This window comes from Electrona antarctica, assembly GCF_951216825.1.
Source record: "Electrona antarctica genome assembly, chromosome: 20".
Classification (NCBI taxonomy): Eukaryota; Metazoa; Chordata; class Actinopteri; order Myctophiformes; family Myctophidae; genus Electrona; species Electrona antarctica.
In genome coordinates, this window is record NC_136801.1 from 16,604,914 (window position 1) to 16,623,093 (window position 18,180).

The 18,180-nt window shown below is 47.1% G+C and overlaps 1 protein-coding gene across 1 annotated transcript in view; it reads left to right on the plus strand.

Annotated features, from left to right (window-relative positions):
- The window catches only part of mpp7a (MAGUK p55 scaffold protein 7a), a 171,172-nt gene that overhangs the window by 41,242 nt on the left and 111,750 nt on the right, over positions 1-18,180 (plus strand). The window contains exon 3 of the mRNA XM_079490163.1: positions 5,554-5,756. Coding sequence (XP_079346289.1) covers positions 5,717-5,756 — 40 coding nt within the window. The 5' untranslated portion in view covers positions 5,554-5,716. The remainder of the gene's footprint in view (positions 1-5,553; positions 5,757-18,180) is intronic.

Sequence of the window (18,180 nt, forward strand, 5' to 3'; positions counted from 1 at the left end):
CTAAGGCCAATCCCTGGCCAACCATGGACTTCTATTACAGCCCAGCCAATCCAAACCTTTATTTTCCTTCTTCCCCTGTCGTTAATCCAATTATTTCCTCCCCACACACATTTCTGTGTATTGCTGTTATATCCTACTGGCTCTCCTGCCAGTGAGGAGCAACCAAACTACTCCACCAAACACTCCCCTCTGGCAGGTGCCGCCACACCCCCTTTGGGAATACCTGCAGTGACAAGTTTCACCCTTTCCGCCCGGCTTCCCTCCCCTGAACACGGGCCAATTGTGTTCGTCGCTCTGGATTAAGAGCTGCTAAATGCCTAAATTGTATAGCGACGATCGACAAAACAGGCTGCACCGCAGATTTGATTTTGAACCCCCAAACTCAGCGGTGGTGGGCCTCTACTTTACCACTGTGCTGCCCGACCCACGTTAGCCAATCCAAAGCTTTTCTGACCTTTTCTCTGACAAAATCTGGACACGCTGACTTGTTATTCAGACCCTCCATCACTGAAATTGATGACGTAAGACAATGGGTCCGTCCACGTGAGACTAGGTTTGTGTGAGCAAAACTTTAGTTTGCATATGCAAACATTCCCTGAGGGGGAAAAAAAGCCATGGCTTCACCTGGCTTAGAAGATGACAGACCCACATCTGTGCAGATTTAAAGATTTTGTCTATGAGTGGAGTACCAGAGTCTTGTGATGTTGCAACAGATGGGACAAGGTTTGTAACCAGAGCAAGTGTCACAGCTTGTCAAATAGATGTGTCCGTCATCTCACTGACCGTTGGAGATTAAATCAGAGTGCAGTGGATCCACAGATGATGAAGTGAGTCAGAACGCGTGTGGGTGGGATTGGGGGTGGACAAGCCCTGTGAGCCGTAACCACAGGAGGTGTGACAAGGATGGACAGTGTCTGTCATTCGAGGGAGAAGATGATCGGTGCTGTTCATGTTGGCCCAATAACGTCCCAGGCTAGTGGCTGTCCTTCCTATCACCTGGTGTGGGATGGCCCCCGGGGGGGAGGAAACCTGATTTACAAAGGAAGGTTTCACTGGTCCCTATTGGCCAGCCCGACGTTCTGCAGTGGCCTGTTGTAATACTTCCTACCTGAGCCCATAGCAAGGCAGCACGCATGCAGAAGCGTTTACGCCTATGTAAACGCAATGTCAGTTCCCAATGTCACGCTTAGGAGCACAACATTTTATTCTCCTCCGTCTTTCTCCTGTGGGCAGGTCATTGGACCACATCCATAGGACTGTGATCTTTCCACAGGCCATTGGCGCTTGGTTTCAGGCAAGAAGTGGGAGCGGGTAGTGAGAGGTCAAGGAATAAAATGTAACCGAAGGGTTAAACACAGTGCAGGCTTGCTCTATTGGCCCTCGTCGTATAAATGTGTGAAAGGTCTCCAACGTGTTTGGGTGTCATTCACTCAACCCCTGACTCTGTTTTTCCTCTCTGCGCCCTAATCAACCTCCAGCTGAGAGTCAGACGTCTCTACCAGAGCTCACACCCGGCAGCAGACAGCCCTGTTCTCCAAAAGAACGGAAGAATAACAGCAGTTCCTCCCCCCCCCCCACCCCCTTCTCTTCATCCCTTGACCCATCCATCGACCAACGCCCCCTCGAGCTGTTTTCTCTTAAAACATCGATTTCACTTCAGATTTCACACACCGAACAAGACTAAACAGACACAGATGCCGTCTGCTAACATGCAGGCCTTTATTCAGAGAGGTGCTGCAATTTGTCTTTCAACTGAGGGGTGGGGAGGGATTGCCTCTGTGGTGCAGTGGCGAGGTGTCCCGCTAGATGGCGCCAACATCATTTAGCAGATGCAGAGCATGGATATGGCACAGGTAGAGGTAGGAACATACTTCTCATTGCAGGCGAGCTCATTCCATCTCTGGTCCACATGGCGAGTTGCCCCTCACTCCCTCATGGCCACCTGATACTGTGTGATCTGAACAGACATGGCTGGAGCACAGCTTTCTGACAGTGGGGAATGTTTCCCCGAGTCTGTTCATTACAATCCTTCTGGGCACCGTAAAAAGAATCAGGTGATCTCGGTGCCGCAGCACGCTTCCCGGTCCTCGCAAAGGCTCCCCGAACGGAAAGATGGATCCTTAAACTTAGATTTGGGAATATTTGGTAATCTCCCCTTGGACGCAAATAGTAGCAACCGGCAAACAGACGACATTGTGGCGAGGCCAGCAGGTCATCAGATCTATGCTGCTGCCCATTCCATTCCATTCCTCCATCTTTCCTCCTCCTCCTTGTCTTCTCTGAAGTCTGTCATTCCAATCACAAAGCCCTTATGACAAAACCGTGCCACGGGCCTCTGCGTGATACACTGAACCGATTTAGCACGGGTCGGTTCTTGTGACGTGAGTCCAGTGGCCGTTGGGTTCTGTCCCCTGTTCAAGCGAGGCCTGCTGGAGAGATTCTGTGGTCGCGGCTCCAGGCGCCGCTACCCCTTTCTGTTGGCCTCTTTAACCCATTTTATGGATGTACATCGTGTGGAACACCACTGAACTTTGATTGCACCAGGTCCGGGTTTTGCGGTCTTTACATTTTGCCCATGCAAATCCATGCTCTAAAGACAGCTGGCCTACAAACTGAGGAGTCGGGGTTATGGATTTGTCCCCCCGCATCCCCTCAAACCGAGCCTTTCTTAACGGCTGCTCTGCGAATTCTCTGCGTTTTTATGTCTCAATCCCGGGATTGTACGACCTTCTCTTATGTGTCCAACATCTTACTCACTGCCTTACTCACTCGGGCTGTTTCTGGATAATGTTTTCTCGAGGTTTTTTTCCAAAGACCTTCACCTCCAGTCCATGTCGTCCCTGTGGTCTGTTCACAACACGGTGTGTCAGACAACCGCGTGGTGACGTTATGCGGCTCGGAGTCTTGGCTAATTTAGGCCTCGCTGTGTGTGTTTGTACACTGGTGGGGCAAAGTGCCAGGGTTGTGAGATTCTTTGCTGAGGACCGCTTTCTTAACATGTCATGCATGGCCCAGAGATGTGTCAACACTGCCCTGTTACTGTGAAAGGTCAACTAAGAGTGAGAACAAAATCTAATGACCTCGATCGGTCTAGAAGAGTGTGTGCTCTTCATCACCATACGATGGCGTCGGCGCCAGGAGTTCCAATCGAGCTGGAAGGATATTTGTGTCATGGCTGTCTGCGTCTCTGGTCAAGTGGTCCCATGTGAGCATAGCTATCAAACTCTGTGAACCAATGCCGAACCGCAGCCAATTACTCGACAGAACTCGACCATTGCTCTAGGAAGCACAGAGGAAGAGAGCTGCTGCATTTCAGCTCTCTCTCCTGTTGGACGGTTACTACCGATGGCTCAGGGCACAGAGCATAGCAGGCCAGGGCTTAAAGCAGGCCATGTCGTGTGACACAAGGCTACGCGTTGCTCCCAAAATACGGCTTCAGCAGGAATGGTTACCGTTCTCCCATTTACAGCAAGTCTTTCATGCGGCTGGCGGGAGGCAGCCGGACTTCAGGGACATGCGTCTAGGTCCCAAAGGGCTCCTGAAAAGGGGCCAGGTGTAAACGGAGCATGGACGGGGGAGGGCGGGCAAGGGGGCAGTTAAGCGTTTAATACGAGAGGTGTGGGCCTGAGTCGAGGCCGGCCAGGGGAGGGCTGAGGAGCCGGGTGCTGGGAGCGTCCCCTGAGGCCCCTCAACCATGCTGACACAGACTTGCCTGCTGCACTACAGTAGTAGCACCTGCTAGGGTTGACTGGAGTACACATGGTCAGAGGTGGTCCCTTCGGATGGCGCACGCACGCACGCACCCACGCACGCACGCACGCACACACTGTACGCACACACACACGTTCATGGTGGAAGCTCTTGCACATTCTCACCTACACCACCAATCCTCAGTGGACATGGTGTGTGTGTGTGTGTGTGTGTGTGTGTGTGTGTGTGTGTGTGTGTGTGTGTGTGTGTGTGTGTGTGTGTGTGTGTGTGTGTGTGTGTGTGTGTGTGTGTGTGTGTGTGTGGTGTGTGTGGTGTGTGTGTGTGTGTGTGTGTGTGTGTGTGTGTGCGCGCGCGTCTTTGACTCAGAACACAGCGCACGCCAACACCTTTCATCTCTTCTCAATTAGCACAGATGAGCTGTTTTTCCCCTGCTGCGTTTATATACAGCAAGACAGATGTGCATGTGTGTGTGTGCGTTGAGTGCACTGCACGCACACATGCATCCTCTACGGAGGCGATATATAAATGAGCCAGGGACTTCATATTTGTGCTGTACTCCCCCTTGCTCTGTCTGGATTTCCAGTTGACCGGCGGTGTTTACGAAGCGATGCATTTCCACGGCCGTTTGACTTCTCACAGGTCTGCTACTCTCCCGTCTGTGGATAAGGTTTCCCTTGTTTCCGCTGGACACTGAATAGAGAAACTAATACAGGCCTTCAGCGAGCTGTGTGTGTGCGGGTGTGTGCGGTGTGCGGGTGTGAGTCACACGCTTGTTTGCTCTTATATTCTCATGTCAGGAGTCGGGACACTTGGTTAGAAAGGCGAGGAAAATCTCAGTGTGAGGACATTTCATTGGCTCTCACTTTTAAAGCCGGGGCTTTTAGAGATGAAGAAAAGGGTTAAGGTTAAAGATTAGATGTAGACATGTACTTGTGAGGTTTAAGGTTAGAGGTTAACGGTAAGCACGCACTGGTGTCGAGGTGTAAAAGGTTGAGGGTATTAGGTTAAGGACTAGGGCAGGGGTCTTAAACAACCTCCCACTACATACTGTATACAATTGTGTTGCAGATTAAACTTTTTCATAGATTTCATACGGAGACTTCATAGACTTGTTTGACAGCCCTATCATCAGTGTTGTGTAAATTAATGTTTTTAGTTTTTTCTTCTTCAGACATTTAACCATTCAAACCGTCACTACTTGACCTTTGACCTTTGGCTATGTAGTTTGTCTGCTCTTTTCTCCCCTCCACTCCAAATCTCGTCGCCCAGCCCGATCTACAAGCTCACAACATTGTGAGCACCAGAATGTGGATTCTAGGGTTCAAGTGGTTAATGTAAAAAAAAAATCACACCCGTGTGAAGTGAGGGGCTCTCTTATCATCATACATCATCATACATCATCTCATTCCGGCCAATAACAATTTGCGTATTCACCTTTTTGCCTTCTCTTTTCCTCGCTTTTTATCCTCAATAGGGACTTTGCTCAGCCAATCAGATCATCACTATGGGGTTCTCAGCCAATCAAACCATCGCTATGATTCACACAAACACAAAGCTGAGCATGGGAGGGGCTAGCGTCCCTCAAAAAATATAAAAAATCCTAATATTTGGCGGCCTCCCCCTGCAGTAACTCTGCAGTAACCCCTGACCTGTGTGTGTGTGCGGTAATGTTATCAGCTAGAAAGCAGGAATTGTATTTTCCTGCTCCTTATCCACATCCTTGGGCCATTCACATCCATGTCTATGAGTACATATACATAACTATTCATAACACGACATGTGCATGCGGTAGCCACCTGACAAGCAGCGTCTAATACATCTAATCTCTCTGTTCTCTTGCAGGTCTCGATGGCATAACGCCTGGCCAAAGACAGGAACGTGTCCTTGTGGGCAGAGTCGCTCGGGGAGATCGCTGGTCTGACGCCCCGTTGCCATATTTCACAGCCGGAAAGAAAGAAAGAAGGAAGGAAGGAAGCAGCCAGCGGGAGCCACCAGTCCAGGAGCCATGCCCGCCCTGGCCACTGGAGCTGCTGGCCATGAGCCAGGTATGTACTGTACGCTTAGGGCTGTCCCCACAATTACACATTTAATTTGACGATTAACTGTCACACAAATAATTACGATTTCGTTGTGTTTTTTCCGTTTGCCTTTTAGACTTCGTAATAAAAACAAAAGTGCACGAGGCAGATATGACAAATAACTGAAATATACGAAGAAATTACTGCTACTTTTTTGTATTAATTTTATACTTAAAATTGTGGGAATAGCCGATCTACAAGCTTACAACTAAACGCACCACGAAATGACCCGTTGTAAGCTTGTAGATCTGCTATTATTTTTATATATGTAGAATTTTCAATATGCATACGATAACGGCGATTATGACAAAATAATTGCGATTACCTCAAATAATTGCGATTAGATGATTATGTAATAATTGTGACAACCCTATGAAAACAACACGTGTATTTAGTATTTACTGCTCCTGTCAGTGTCCTGGCCACACCTCAAGGATTTGATTTGAAAAAGATGCAGTGCCTTAACATGGACTGATTCATCAGCGAGGTGCAGAGAATGTCGGAGAGGAAAGGGCTGAAATTCTCAAAAAAAAATAGCAACTTGTTCAGAAGAATCTTCCATAAAACGCTAATGGTCTCGGATATTTCATAAAAGCAAAGGTTAAAGCCTCAGTCTGTGATTTCTTCACCTGATTGGCAGTATTTATAAACAGCAGGGACAATATTATACATCATCATTAATTTAACATTTTGTGATATATTGTTAAGGAAATGGCGCTATAGCATGGGGAGGGCTCCTTTCACAAATCGCATAATAATAGGGACTTGGCCATACACATTTTTTCAGTCGTCATATTTCATTTAGCTTTAATCCATGCGTGTGCACGCGCCTGATCTGGACGTGCGGAACCAATTGAGTTAAGGCACCAATTTACTTTAACATCAGCACAGCCTGGAGCAAGCAAACAGTCCAGCGTGATGGGGGAACTTTCCAATAATAACTTAGCCCGTTTTTGCATAAACAGACACATCCTGAATATTGATGTAACTCTGTGAGAGTGTATGTAGAAAACAGGTTTCGAGTTAAATTATTAACATTCAGGATTGTGTTTTGTTGATTTTGTGGAATTTCTAGGTTTATGCCAGTCTGGTAATAGTGCTGTACGATTCTTGCTCAAATGTGAATCTCGATTCTCACACGATTCTCATTTCTTTCCCTGAAAATATTTATTGTCTTTAGTCTGTAGTTGCTTAACATTACTACATTCAAACTGTGGCACCTGGAGCCAGCCAACTACTGTGGCTTTACACAGACAACATCAAAGTGCTCTCTTTTTATTTATGTTTTTTTTGTGGCTTTCGCCTTTTTTATTTTATATTTCTTTATGGAGGGACAGACGGTAGGCTGACAGGAAATGGGGAGAGAGATGGGGGGATGACATGCAGTAAAGGCCGTCGGGATCGGGAGTCGAACCCGCGGCACACTGCCAGACTGGATTACCAGCCAAGGTGTCTGGACCATTGAGCCATGGCCCAGACACTTAAACCTCTCTTAAAGTCTCTCTCTTGTAGCAAAAACATACAGAGTAACTCAAATGAATTGGACAGCCGACCAATGCTGCACGCTGGTGGACACAGAGGTGTCTAAATCTAGATCATGATCTTTTTTAGATGAATTGTGCACCACTAGTCCGGCACACTGTGCACTGACTTTGACCCACTCTCTATCTCTGTCACTAGTACTGCTCCTCTGTTATGGGACCTGTGCGTGATGTCAGTCTATTACTATACCTGTGTGTGTGTGTGTGTGTGTGATGTCACAGTCTGTTACTGGACCTACAATATGCGTGATGTCAGAGTGAGGAACATGTCAGGACTGTCGACACCTAGGCAGCTGCCAGAGGTCACGACCTTTCCCATCAAGGAACACTGTCCTCCTCGCAGTGTAGCTTTATAAGCCAGCTATGTCATCACACACACACACACACACATGCACGAACACACGCACACGCAGGCGCACACACACACACACACGCGCGCAAGATGATCTGTTCCCAACCCCAGGTGGTGGGGGGAGGGGAGGGTACAAAGGACAAAGGCAGTCAGACAGACATAAAGTTCAACTATGATGGATAAAGAGTGTGTGCGTCTACTCGTCCAGACGTTTTAACCAGAGTTTACGTAGCCCCTGTCGTGGAAATTCGTACAGGCAAAGTAGAAAGCCAGACCGTCAATTATGATTATAGTCATTTCAGGCAATTACTGCTGGGGCCCAGCGTTTCCAAATAAAACACGTAAAAACACTCCTTAGGCCTCATCTCCTGTCCTTCCTGTCTTGATGGTCCCGTGCAGTTGTGTGTAGTTGCAGGTGAAACAACGCAGACATGTCGAAGAGATGAGCCTGAGATCACCGCTGGTCTCTGGGCCGGTCTGTTGAAGCCGGCTATAGGTAGAGATGAGCCTGAGATCACCGCTGGTCTCTGGGCCGGTCTGTTTAAGCCGGCTATAGGTAGAGATGAGCCTGAGATCACCGCTGGTCTCTGGGCCGGTCTGTTGAAGCCGGCTATAGGTAGAGATGAGCCTGAGATCACCGCTGGTCTCTGGGCCGGTCTGTTGAAGCCGGCTATAGGTAGAGATGAGCCTGAGATCACCGCTGGTCTCTGGGCCGGTCTGTTGAAGCCGGCTATAGGTAGAGATGAGCCTGAGATCACCGCTGGTCTCTGGGCCGGTCTGTTGAAGCCGGCTATAGGTAGTGGGATGATGGCTGCTGTTGTCTAATGTAGAGGTAGCTGGATGGCCGCTGGTTTCTATTGTAGTGGTAAAATGGTAAATAAAATGGTAAATGGTGCATTTATATAGCGCCTTTATCCAAGGCGCTTTACATAGATTGTGCATTACATTCACCCATTCATACACCGATTGCAGCGGAAGCCATGCAAGGTACCAACCAGCAGATCGGGAGCAATTTGGGGTTCAGTGTCTTGCCCAAGGACACTTCGACATGTAGACAGGAGGAGCCGGGATTCGAACCGCCGACCCATGGATCATTGGACGACCTGCTCTACCTCCTGAGCCACAGTCGCCGTAGTGGGGGACGAATGATAATAATAATAATAATTGCTCAAATTTATATAGCGCTTTTCTAAATACCCAAAGCGCTTTACATATATATAACACTAGGAACAAACTTTTTTCAAGAAAACAAAACAAGTAAAATATCAGTGCTACAGTAGGTTAAAAACATAAAAGGCTAAGCAAGGGATGGGGGGGAGATAGATAAGTTTTAAGATTGAAAGGTTGAAAGTAGACTGACAGGAAATGGGGAGAGAGATGGTGGGGAAGACACGCGGCAAAGGCCGTCGGGATCGGGAGTCGAACCCGCAGCACGCCGTGAGGCTGGCTCGGCAGCCTAGCTGCCCCAACGGTTGAGCTAACCGTCTGGGCCAATGGGATGGGGGGGACATCTTAACCAGACCTCAGCTGGGGAAAGCTATCTTGAAGAGGTGGGTTTTGAGTGAGGTTTTGAAGGAGAGTTGGGAGGGGGCAAGTCTGAGATGGTTGGGGAGAGCATTCCAGATTTTGGGGGCAGAAACATAGAAGGCCCTGTCCCCCCAGGTGCGGTACTTTGCCTTGCGGACCTTCAGGAGGTTGGCTTCAGTAGACCTGAGGGGGCGGATGGGGAAATAGGGTTCGAGAAGATCGGAGAAGTAGGGGGGAGCCAGGTTGTTGAGTGCTTTGTATGTGGTGATCAGGATTTTGTAGCAAATTCTTTGTTTGACGGGGAGCCAGTGTAGGTCGTGGAGGACAGGTGTGAAGTGGTCTCTGGAACGTGTACTGGTGAGCAGGCGGGCAGCAGAGTTTTGGACGTGTTGGAGTTTATTGAGGACTCATTGAAGGCCTCAATATACTCCAACATGTCCAAAACTCATGATGGTCACTGGTTTCCATTGCTCCTGGCTTCTACTGTATTGAGGGCTGGATGATGGCTGCTGGCTTCTATTGTAGTGCGCTAAAAAACTGCTAGAACTAATGAATGTATTTACGGTATACTTGATTTGTATATAATGCCATACTATGCTGTACTTGTTATGTGTTTAGTCAATTGTTGAAATGTGTCAGATGATCAGTGGTACCAAAAAGCTTGCTAATTCCAACCAAATGTTGCTGAAATGTTGCTCATGTTCTTTGTTGAAGTATTGAGCAATGAACATTGGAAAATGTTTGGTTCCAAAATGGGGGGGAAGAAATCGTGTTTGAATGAAACCCTTCATGTATGTTTGAGGTAAAAATAAACACGCAGGACAAATAGCTGGTCGTTAGTATTTGGTGTTTGACAGTTAGGAAGCTGTGTTATGCTGCTTAGCGTGGTGTTATTGGCAGGACGAGGCGGGCTGAAGGTGACTGACACATTTATGCCTCCCCTATCAGAGGGTCTGGTCGCCAGCCAGCAGGGACTTCTGGGAGCTCAGCAGGAGCAAATGACATGGCAGCCTTCCCTCCCACACTGGCCCAGAAACACCATTCATCACAGACATACAAATAACACATACACATTACCGCAGACACAGACGCAGTGCTCAGATCTCAAATTGCGGATTCGCACTCAACACAAAAAAACGTGCATGTCGCCCACCCACACATACAGGATGTACATGTACATGTATGCACACGCAAACGCATGCACACATATTTTGCTTTTGGTGAAATAACACGGTTCTGGTGCTAGAGAAGAGAGACTTATTAACCCATTTTGACCTGAGATCAGATTCTAAAAATGTCTTCTACATCCTGACAGTTTTCTGAAAAAGCTATGTTTCTATGTCAGTCGTTCTTCGATTTTTCAAAAATAGCAGACCTACAAGCTCGTAGCGCGCCACTCGGTGGCGCGCTATGAGCTTGTAGATCTGCTATTTTTCAATAGCTAAAGCATAACATAATGCTAACACCAAAAGGGGTTCCCGCCAAGAATGGGTTAATGCTAATATTTTCCCCACTATTAAAAGTCTCAGCACTGCACTTCATCTTCAGTGCGTGCGTGTTTCTGTGCGCGCAGGCATTGCACACATGCGGCTAGTTCTTATTAAAATGCTCATTATTGGGGTGTTTGGAGAATAAATAGTGGGATAGACGAATGGAGGGAACACGGTGTGCTGTGTAAGATCATCATAACATCTCTCGCTCTCCTTTCTGTGCGAGTTGACTCTCCTTTGCACACTTAAAATGCCGTCTCTCTGCAAATTAAGATCTAATAAATGAAACCGAATAGTGAAAAAATAAACCCGAAAAACAATAAAATGTTGGAAAGCTGGCCTTGAAAATGTGACCGTGGGGAACGGCGAATGCAGCGGGTTCTGGTGATTGGGTTACAGCTGTGCTCCTCTCAGCGTGGCACTGTCAGTGTTTTTCACCAATAGTCTGGAAGCAGATTAATGGCAGTTGGAAGGTTAGTTGATGATGCCGACCGCACTGCCGCTGTTTGAAACGCTTGGTTTCAAACACACCCACACAGTGACTCACACACACACAGACACACGCACACACCAATATTCTCGTGGACTGTTTCAGGATAGAATTCTATTGCTGCCATTTTGCTGATTGCGCTTCTTGGGACTCACATGGTGCACACAATTTGTTTTGCACATGTATACACACGCGCACACACGCACGCACGCACGCACACACACACACACACACACACACACACACACACACACACACACACACACACACACACACACAGTACACACGCAGTACACAGACAGATGAGTGCGCAAATGTATACTCGTCTCGGAACAAGTCAGCAGTCGCAGGAAATTAGCTTTTAATTGCATAAACACTGAGCCTGATCAAGTCGGTGTCACGCCACATGGAAGTCCAAGGAGATGTTTCAAAGTCCCGGGTCAAGTTGATTTTAACACCCCCCAACACACACACGCGGACGCGCGCGCGCGCGCACACACACACACACACACACACACACACACACACACACACACACACACACACACTCTCTTTGCGTGGCCATGTCTCTCCTCCACTCCAGACGTCTGCTGTCTGGTCATTACTCCTCCTGTGTTTAGCCCGGATGGAGTTTTATTGCAGGCCAGGGAGCTGTCACGCCTCCGCTCGGCTCGGCTCAGCTCAGCTCAGCTCAGCTCTGTTGCGCTCGGGGCTTCTCAAGCCGGCAAAAACAAGCCCACCACTCTTGTCTGCTATACTTTACATGCAGCAGCTCATCTCCCCGCTGATATGTGACAGATTAAGCTTGGAGAGTACTACTGAGACCCGCTGAGTGTCTGTTTACACAATGTGTGTGGGTGCATGTGTCCGCCTCTCTCCGTCTACAACTTTCCCTGTCTGCAGAAATGTGTGTGCATTTGAGCGATTCCCACTGGCTCTAAAGCTGAGAGGGAAAGTAGTTCCCTTTATTAGCCAATGAAGATGCCTCAGTCTCCCTATATTGTCCTTGTCAGCAGCCCAGACAGACAAACAAACAGAGATTGTCAGTCAACCTGTCCGTTACACGGTCGGCAGCTAGCCACTCAGTCATTCTCCAGAGTGAGTGTGGGTGTGTGATCCTGCTGGGAGTGTGTGGGGGTGTGTTCATTCCTGATAGCCTCATTTCATCCCTGCTTTTCTAGTTATGAGATTGTTCTCTGGGATAAGGGGAATGGGTTCATGTCAACAATTAAGAGCTCAAACTGATGTTGAACTTTAGTAGAACCTTGGGTTGTATAGCTAGAGTATTTGACCATGATGTAAATTCAAATATTGTCAATGATCAATGCAACACTTCTGCGGGATCATCCCTATGTTCCCCAAAAAGGTTCTGTAAGCAGGGAACATAGAGACGCTGCCCTTTTGTGCACTCTAACTGGAAGTAGCGATCAGAGTTGTGGACTTGGACTCAAGTCTGACACGATTCCAAGTTTTCAAATGAAGTACAAGGCAATATTTGGATAGTTAAACAATCCAGGGTAGTTCAGGGTAACAAAGTTTAAGATCACAAAATTACATCTTCCAACCAAATGCACAGCCTTATAGCTCCAAGGTCAATAGATCAATTTGTAAGGCTTACAGTATAGGCATGACCAATCTGCATGTTTACTTGCACACCACATTAAATAGTCCATTCATGAGATGGCCCATGTAAACATTGATATCCTGTATAAGAAACCTTTTTTGTGTGTGTGGTCAAATAATGGTACAACTAAGCGAAATAGCGAAATGCTAAAATTCACAAAGTATTGATGGAATTCCTAGCAAACATAGCCTCGCCTTGCAGACGGCTGCTATTAATTGCTAACACAGCAGTACTAACTGTAGAACAATGTTGTTCTGCTCTGTGTTCATAGATTAGCTAGTAGGAGAGCATTGATAAGTAGCAATTTTCTTGGTCCATAGTGGTGAAATGAGTCAGAATCCTTGATACTTAGTTTCATTCACAACAACAAAGTTTGTTCCCGGGCCTAGTGGTCCAGGCTCTGGCCTGACAGCATGGCGCGTGTTTGAGTCCCGTTCATGACGACCTTTGCTGCGTGTCTCTCCCCTTCTCTCCCTCCCTCTTTCCTGTCCATCTTCACTTCAACTATCAATAAAAGCAGGGGAAAAGAAACGTTCCAAAACATTAGGCCACATAAACGTGATTAAAACACACGCTCTCATGTTTTCCTCATGAACATATTTTAATATGGCGCCGTACCAAACATTTCACATGGTCTAGTAAATACCGACAATCTGTATCACTCATGCTACATCTGCTTGACTGTTAATTCAAGGAATGAGGTGCTCAGCGGTGTGATAAATGTCCTAGCGGCGTGGTTGCGTGCCATGCTTCAGACCGGCCCGTTGAGTGACTGCCCTCCTCCATCCCACTGTTCCGTCAACGACCTGCTGACATGCCAACCCCCAGGTGGCATTAGTGTCACCACATGGTGCCCCCTTTTTACCATGCACCCGAGACCCTGTCCATTGTCAGACACGCACAGACCCACACCTGCCAACAGGCACTTCTAAAGACCCCAATGCCCTTTTATTAACCCTATTAAAAGTTTACTGTGTTATTCTGAGCGGTACCTGCATGTACTATCAAGGTTTACAGCCCCCGCACAGCATTAAAAAGATAAGGGCAGTTTAGCCATGCACAGCTGGAGAGGTGGGCGACGCTCGCATGAAAACGTACACATGGAAACCTTCCGAGAGGACAACGCTTCTACCAGATTCTCTAATGAGTGTGTGTGTGCGTGCGTGCGTGTGTGCGTGCGAGATAGAGAGAGCAGTGCATCCTGTCCAAGCCTTTGGACGTTCCGCGGAACAAGGGTGATGGCTGTATAATGATGCCGGGGTAACGAGACACAGCTATCCATATTGTTTATCACTCAGCGACCCAGTCGCCATATGGCTTTCACAGACACGGGCGGAGCGCTTCATAACAATGCTATGAGTGATATGACAAGAACGAGGGACCATATCGCATTTCTCCCAAGGCGAATGGTATTTTCTTTCCCCGTCTCGATGTCAAGAATGCCGAGCATCTTGGCCTCGCTGGTCCTGAGCCGTTGGAGCGAGTGTCGGGAACGAGGGAGGGCGGGCTGGCGGGGGTGACGTTCGCTCCGGGAGCAGTTTGTTGGTTTTCAGCCGTTTGTCGTTGTCCCCGGCCAGCGCTTCGTCGTGGGGATACTGTACTGAAACATAAGGATTTGTTACCACTGGAAGACATCCCTGTTTCCAATTACATCAGAACCCAAATTTCCACATCACTTTAGAGAGAGTTGGAGAAAAATAATAAAGGCACGAGGAGGGGAGATATATAAAAGTAAGAAAAGCAAGTATCTAAGAGGAAAGAGCATGGAATGAAGACTGTTATTTATTTATATGTGAAGAATTTCTTCCTGGTTTTTTGTTGTTGTTGAGGTTGAGCAATATCCCCAACTGTCCCCTTACAAAGAACACACAGAGCTAAATAGGTCATTGGTGTGTATAGGACATACTCACATGCCAGTGGCGTATCCAGGAATTACATTTTGGGCAGGCAAGATCATGTGTTAATTGTCGTCTCCCCGCGCACAATCGTAGCACTAAAGGTTCTCAAAGAGATATACCTGCCAGACGAGTAGGCTACAAAGGCTGAAAGGCATGCATTTACATTCCAATGGGTGATTGAGGGTCACGCTCTACCGCAACGGCCAATTAGCTGTCCATTAATAGTTCTCAGGTCTTGTTTTTGTCTTCTTTTTTTCTCATTGTAAGGATTTTGGCCAGGCCAGAAATGGATTTGGAGAGGCGGACGCCTGCCCTCGCCTTATTGTAGATACGCCTCTGCTGCATGCAATATAGAAAGAAGCTGAAAACTGCTTTTCAGACCAGGAGGTATGCTTGGCCATCAGGCAACGGGATATTGAATAATGGCGCTCCACTTTTTGAGACCGGGTGAGAGAAAGGGAGAGAGTGAGGTTGAGAAAGACACAAAGAGAGCGAGAGGGGGATAGAGATGTATAACGGTGTTTCAGAGCATATACGTATGCGTTTTCATACACATGGTTTTCATTCCTTTTAAAATCTTCCAATGACAACATGGTAAATAATGCCATACACAATTGTTTTGTTTTTTCTGATAAAAAGATAAATAAAATAATCCTATATATATATATATATATATATATATATATACTGTATATATATATATATATATATATATATATATATATAGGTGGTACTGGCACATATCCCTGGATGTGATTTCTCTTGGACGTGTCTCCAGAACTATAGGAGGAGCTGGCCACAACATACAGTACATTGGATAGAACATGCAGGCCCAGCAGCAGGCCCAGTCTGCTTCTGCCCGTTCCAGAATCTGTGCTGCTGTTCCATTGCCACAATAAGCAGAGGTGGCAGGTCATTTTGGATCTGGCCCGACTTTGGTTGTGGCTTCTGTGTTTTGTCTACCATGTTACGGCAATGGCTAAGCTTAGCTGTCCTGGAGCGGTCCAAAAAACCGGCATCCTTTCATCTCCATCTGGGGGAAAGCGAGGTTCTTAGGAAGCCACCGCCAAACCCATCATTCCCGCCGCAGCCTCCAGGGCCTAACGTCCCAGCACCGCTAGCCTGGATGTAGCTGCCCGGCACTGGTTCCCAAACAGTGGGTTGGCACCCATTTGTGGGTCGCGGACACATTTTTATGGGTCCCCTTATTTTTTTTCCCCTACAGTACAACAAAAATGTCATGAAGAAGTCAAAGAAGAATAAAAGAAATTCCATAAATTATAATTACTAGCCCTTACCCGTATTGAGATATTGCCCCCCCCCCCTAATAAATTAATTATTAATCATTAATGTGTAAAATCGAAAAAAGGGTTTCGTTAAGACCTCCATATTATTATGGTCAATGCCTGTGTGAAAAGTGGGAGTGATTGGTGCAGGCAGTGAGGAGATACGGCGGTGTTTCTGACAGACACGCATTCAGACATTGTCAGAATTATAGTATGATAAATGTTTAAGAAGTAGTGAAAATAGCCGATCTACAAGCTCACAATGTTGTGAGCTTTTTCTCTAGTTTGGGTCCCGGGCAAACGTCTAATTTCTCTCTTGGGTCACGGGCTAAAAAGTTTGGGAACTGCACTGGGCAAAGCACTTCTCATCCTCCACACATCATTCACCCTTCCTCTTTTGCCTAGAGATATTAATTTCCCAGGTTTCTCCCACTGTGTTTGTTTGCCTCATAGCTTACTAGCTTGCTGTGTCTTTTGGGAGGAAAGTTGAGAGGCAGGTAATTTATGAAACTGTAAAACCTCTCAGACTACTTGAGGGACTTAGTTACTTTTGTTACTGTGTTACTGCAGTTTGGCCCATGTTGCAGACACATCTATTAAGATATGAGCAATCCACAGTGTGACAGTTAAAGGTGTTTGGGCTGCCAAAGACCTCCATCTCTTCAGCTTCAAATATATATATTTGAACACACATAGAACTATAAATATAATAATTAAAACATATATAAATATGTTTAGATGTGTTTTTGTCCTTGGTTCTGAATGATTTACGATGAGCTGATGCAAAGGAGACTGTTCGTGTCTCTGTAGGAAACCACTGCTGGTCGTCAAATTATTAGCTTAGGAATGCAAATGTCATTTGCTTTGTCATCAGCTTTGCCATTGGTCGATTTGCCTGTCTACTTCGTGATTGGTTAGTCATTTCGAAAGGGTTTTTTCGACCAATGACAAAGCTCTTTGAATGCAGATTGTGGCCCCTAGATGTGTCACAGAGTCGATTTTCTTTGGGAGAGTTTTACTCATTGCTGGCTGAAAGAGAAAAAGTCATTAAAATGTTGACATATTATTGCGTATAGCTACATTAAGGTGTGTGGCAAACAAGGACGGAACAGAGGAAAGGACGTCATATGTGATATTGAACACCGACCGCATGTCCAAAAATAAATCCTTTTTAAAAAGCTTGGCCTAACCGAGCTCCAGGGATCTGCTTTAATGAGGTCCTACAAGTTGGAGTCTCTTTGCTCCCCGGAACGAGGCATGATCCCTCTGATGGCCAGTGATTGTTTGTGGTCCTTGCGTTCAGGGTTCAGCCCTGTGGTAGTGAAACAGTCAATAATATGATTGGAGTGATGGTTGATTGCACCTGGACTGGCTTGTGGTAGTAGTCAGTGAAGTCATTTTTCCATGCCGAGCGCAGCCCTAACGAACATCTTGCAAAAGCCACTTATTTTTTCTATTCTCCCCAATGACAGAAGTTATTTGAGACCACAACATTGAAATATCATTGAGCTTGATAATGGAATGCTCAGACCCCTGACCTTTTTAATGTGGAGAAGTGGTTAGTCCTTTGGAGCTGGTAATGGGAGGCTTGTGGCTTTGAATCAAGCATAGACCCCCGCTGGTATGGTCCCTGGGCCAAGTGTTCTATGTTACCTCTCTCTCTCCTCAGCTCCAGCCAGCCACCACTATATATCCGTGCAGTATGTATATCCCCACTGCTGGGCACATTGTAAGTTATGCTGAAGGCTCGCCGTGTCTGCTCAGCGAATACATCATGTAGTTCTATAGAGTTCCATGTCTGGTAAGTGAGGCCGCACCAGTCAAGCGGTCACTTAATCCAGTGAAACGATGGCCCCCTGCCACTTCGCGCTCGGCAGAAGGGAAGGAAGTACCAGAGAATTCATTGTGTCGACATGCAGTGAACCCAATAAGGCGAGGCATTAAACGTGTCTGCGGGAGACACGATGCAGAGGAGCAGGGTTACTGAGGGATAAGTCAGACAGAGCAGAGTTTGGGTTTGAGATGGCTAGACGTAGAGTCGTAGACGAACCCTTTGGGCTGACGTCCTGTCCTGTCCTGTCCTGTCCTGTCCTGTCCTGTCCTGTCCTGTCCTGTCCTGTCCTGTCCTGTCCTGTCCTGTCCTGTCCTGTCCTGTCCTGGCTGTGAACATGGGGCCCTAAACA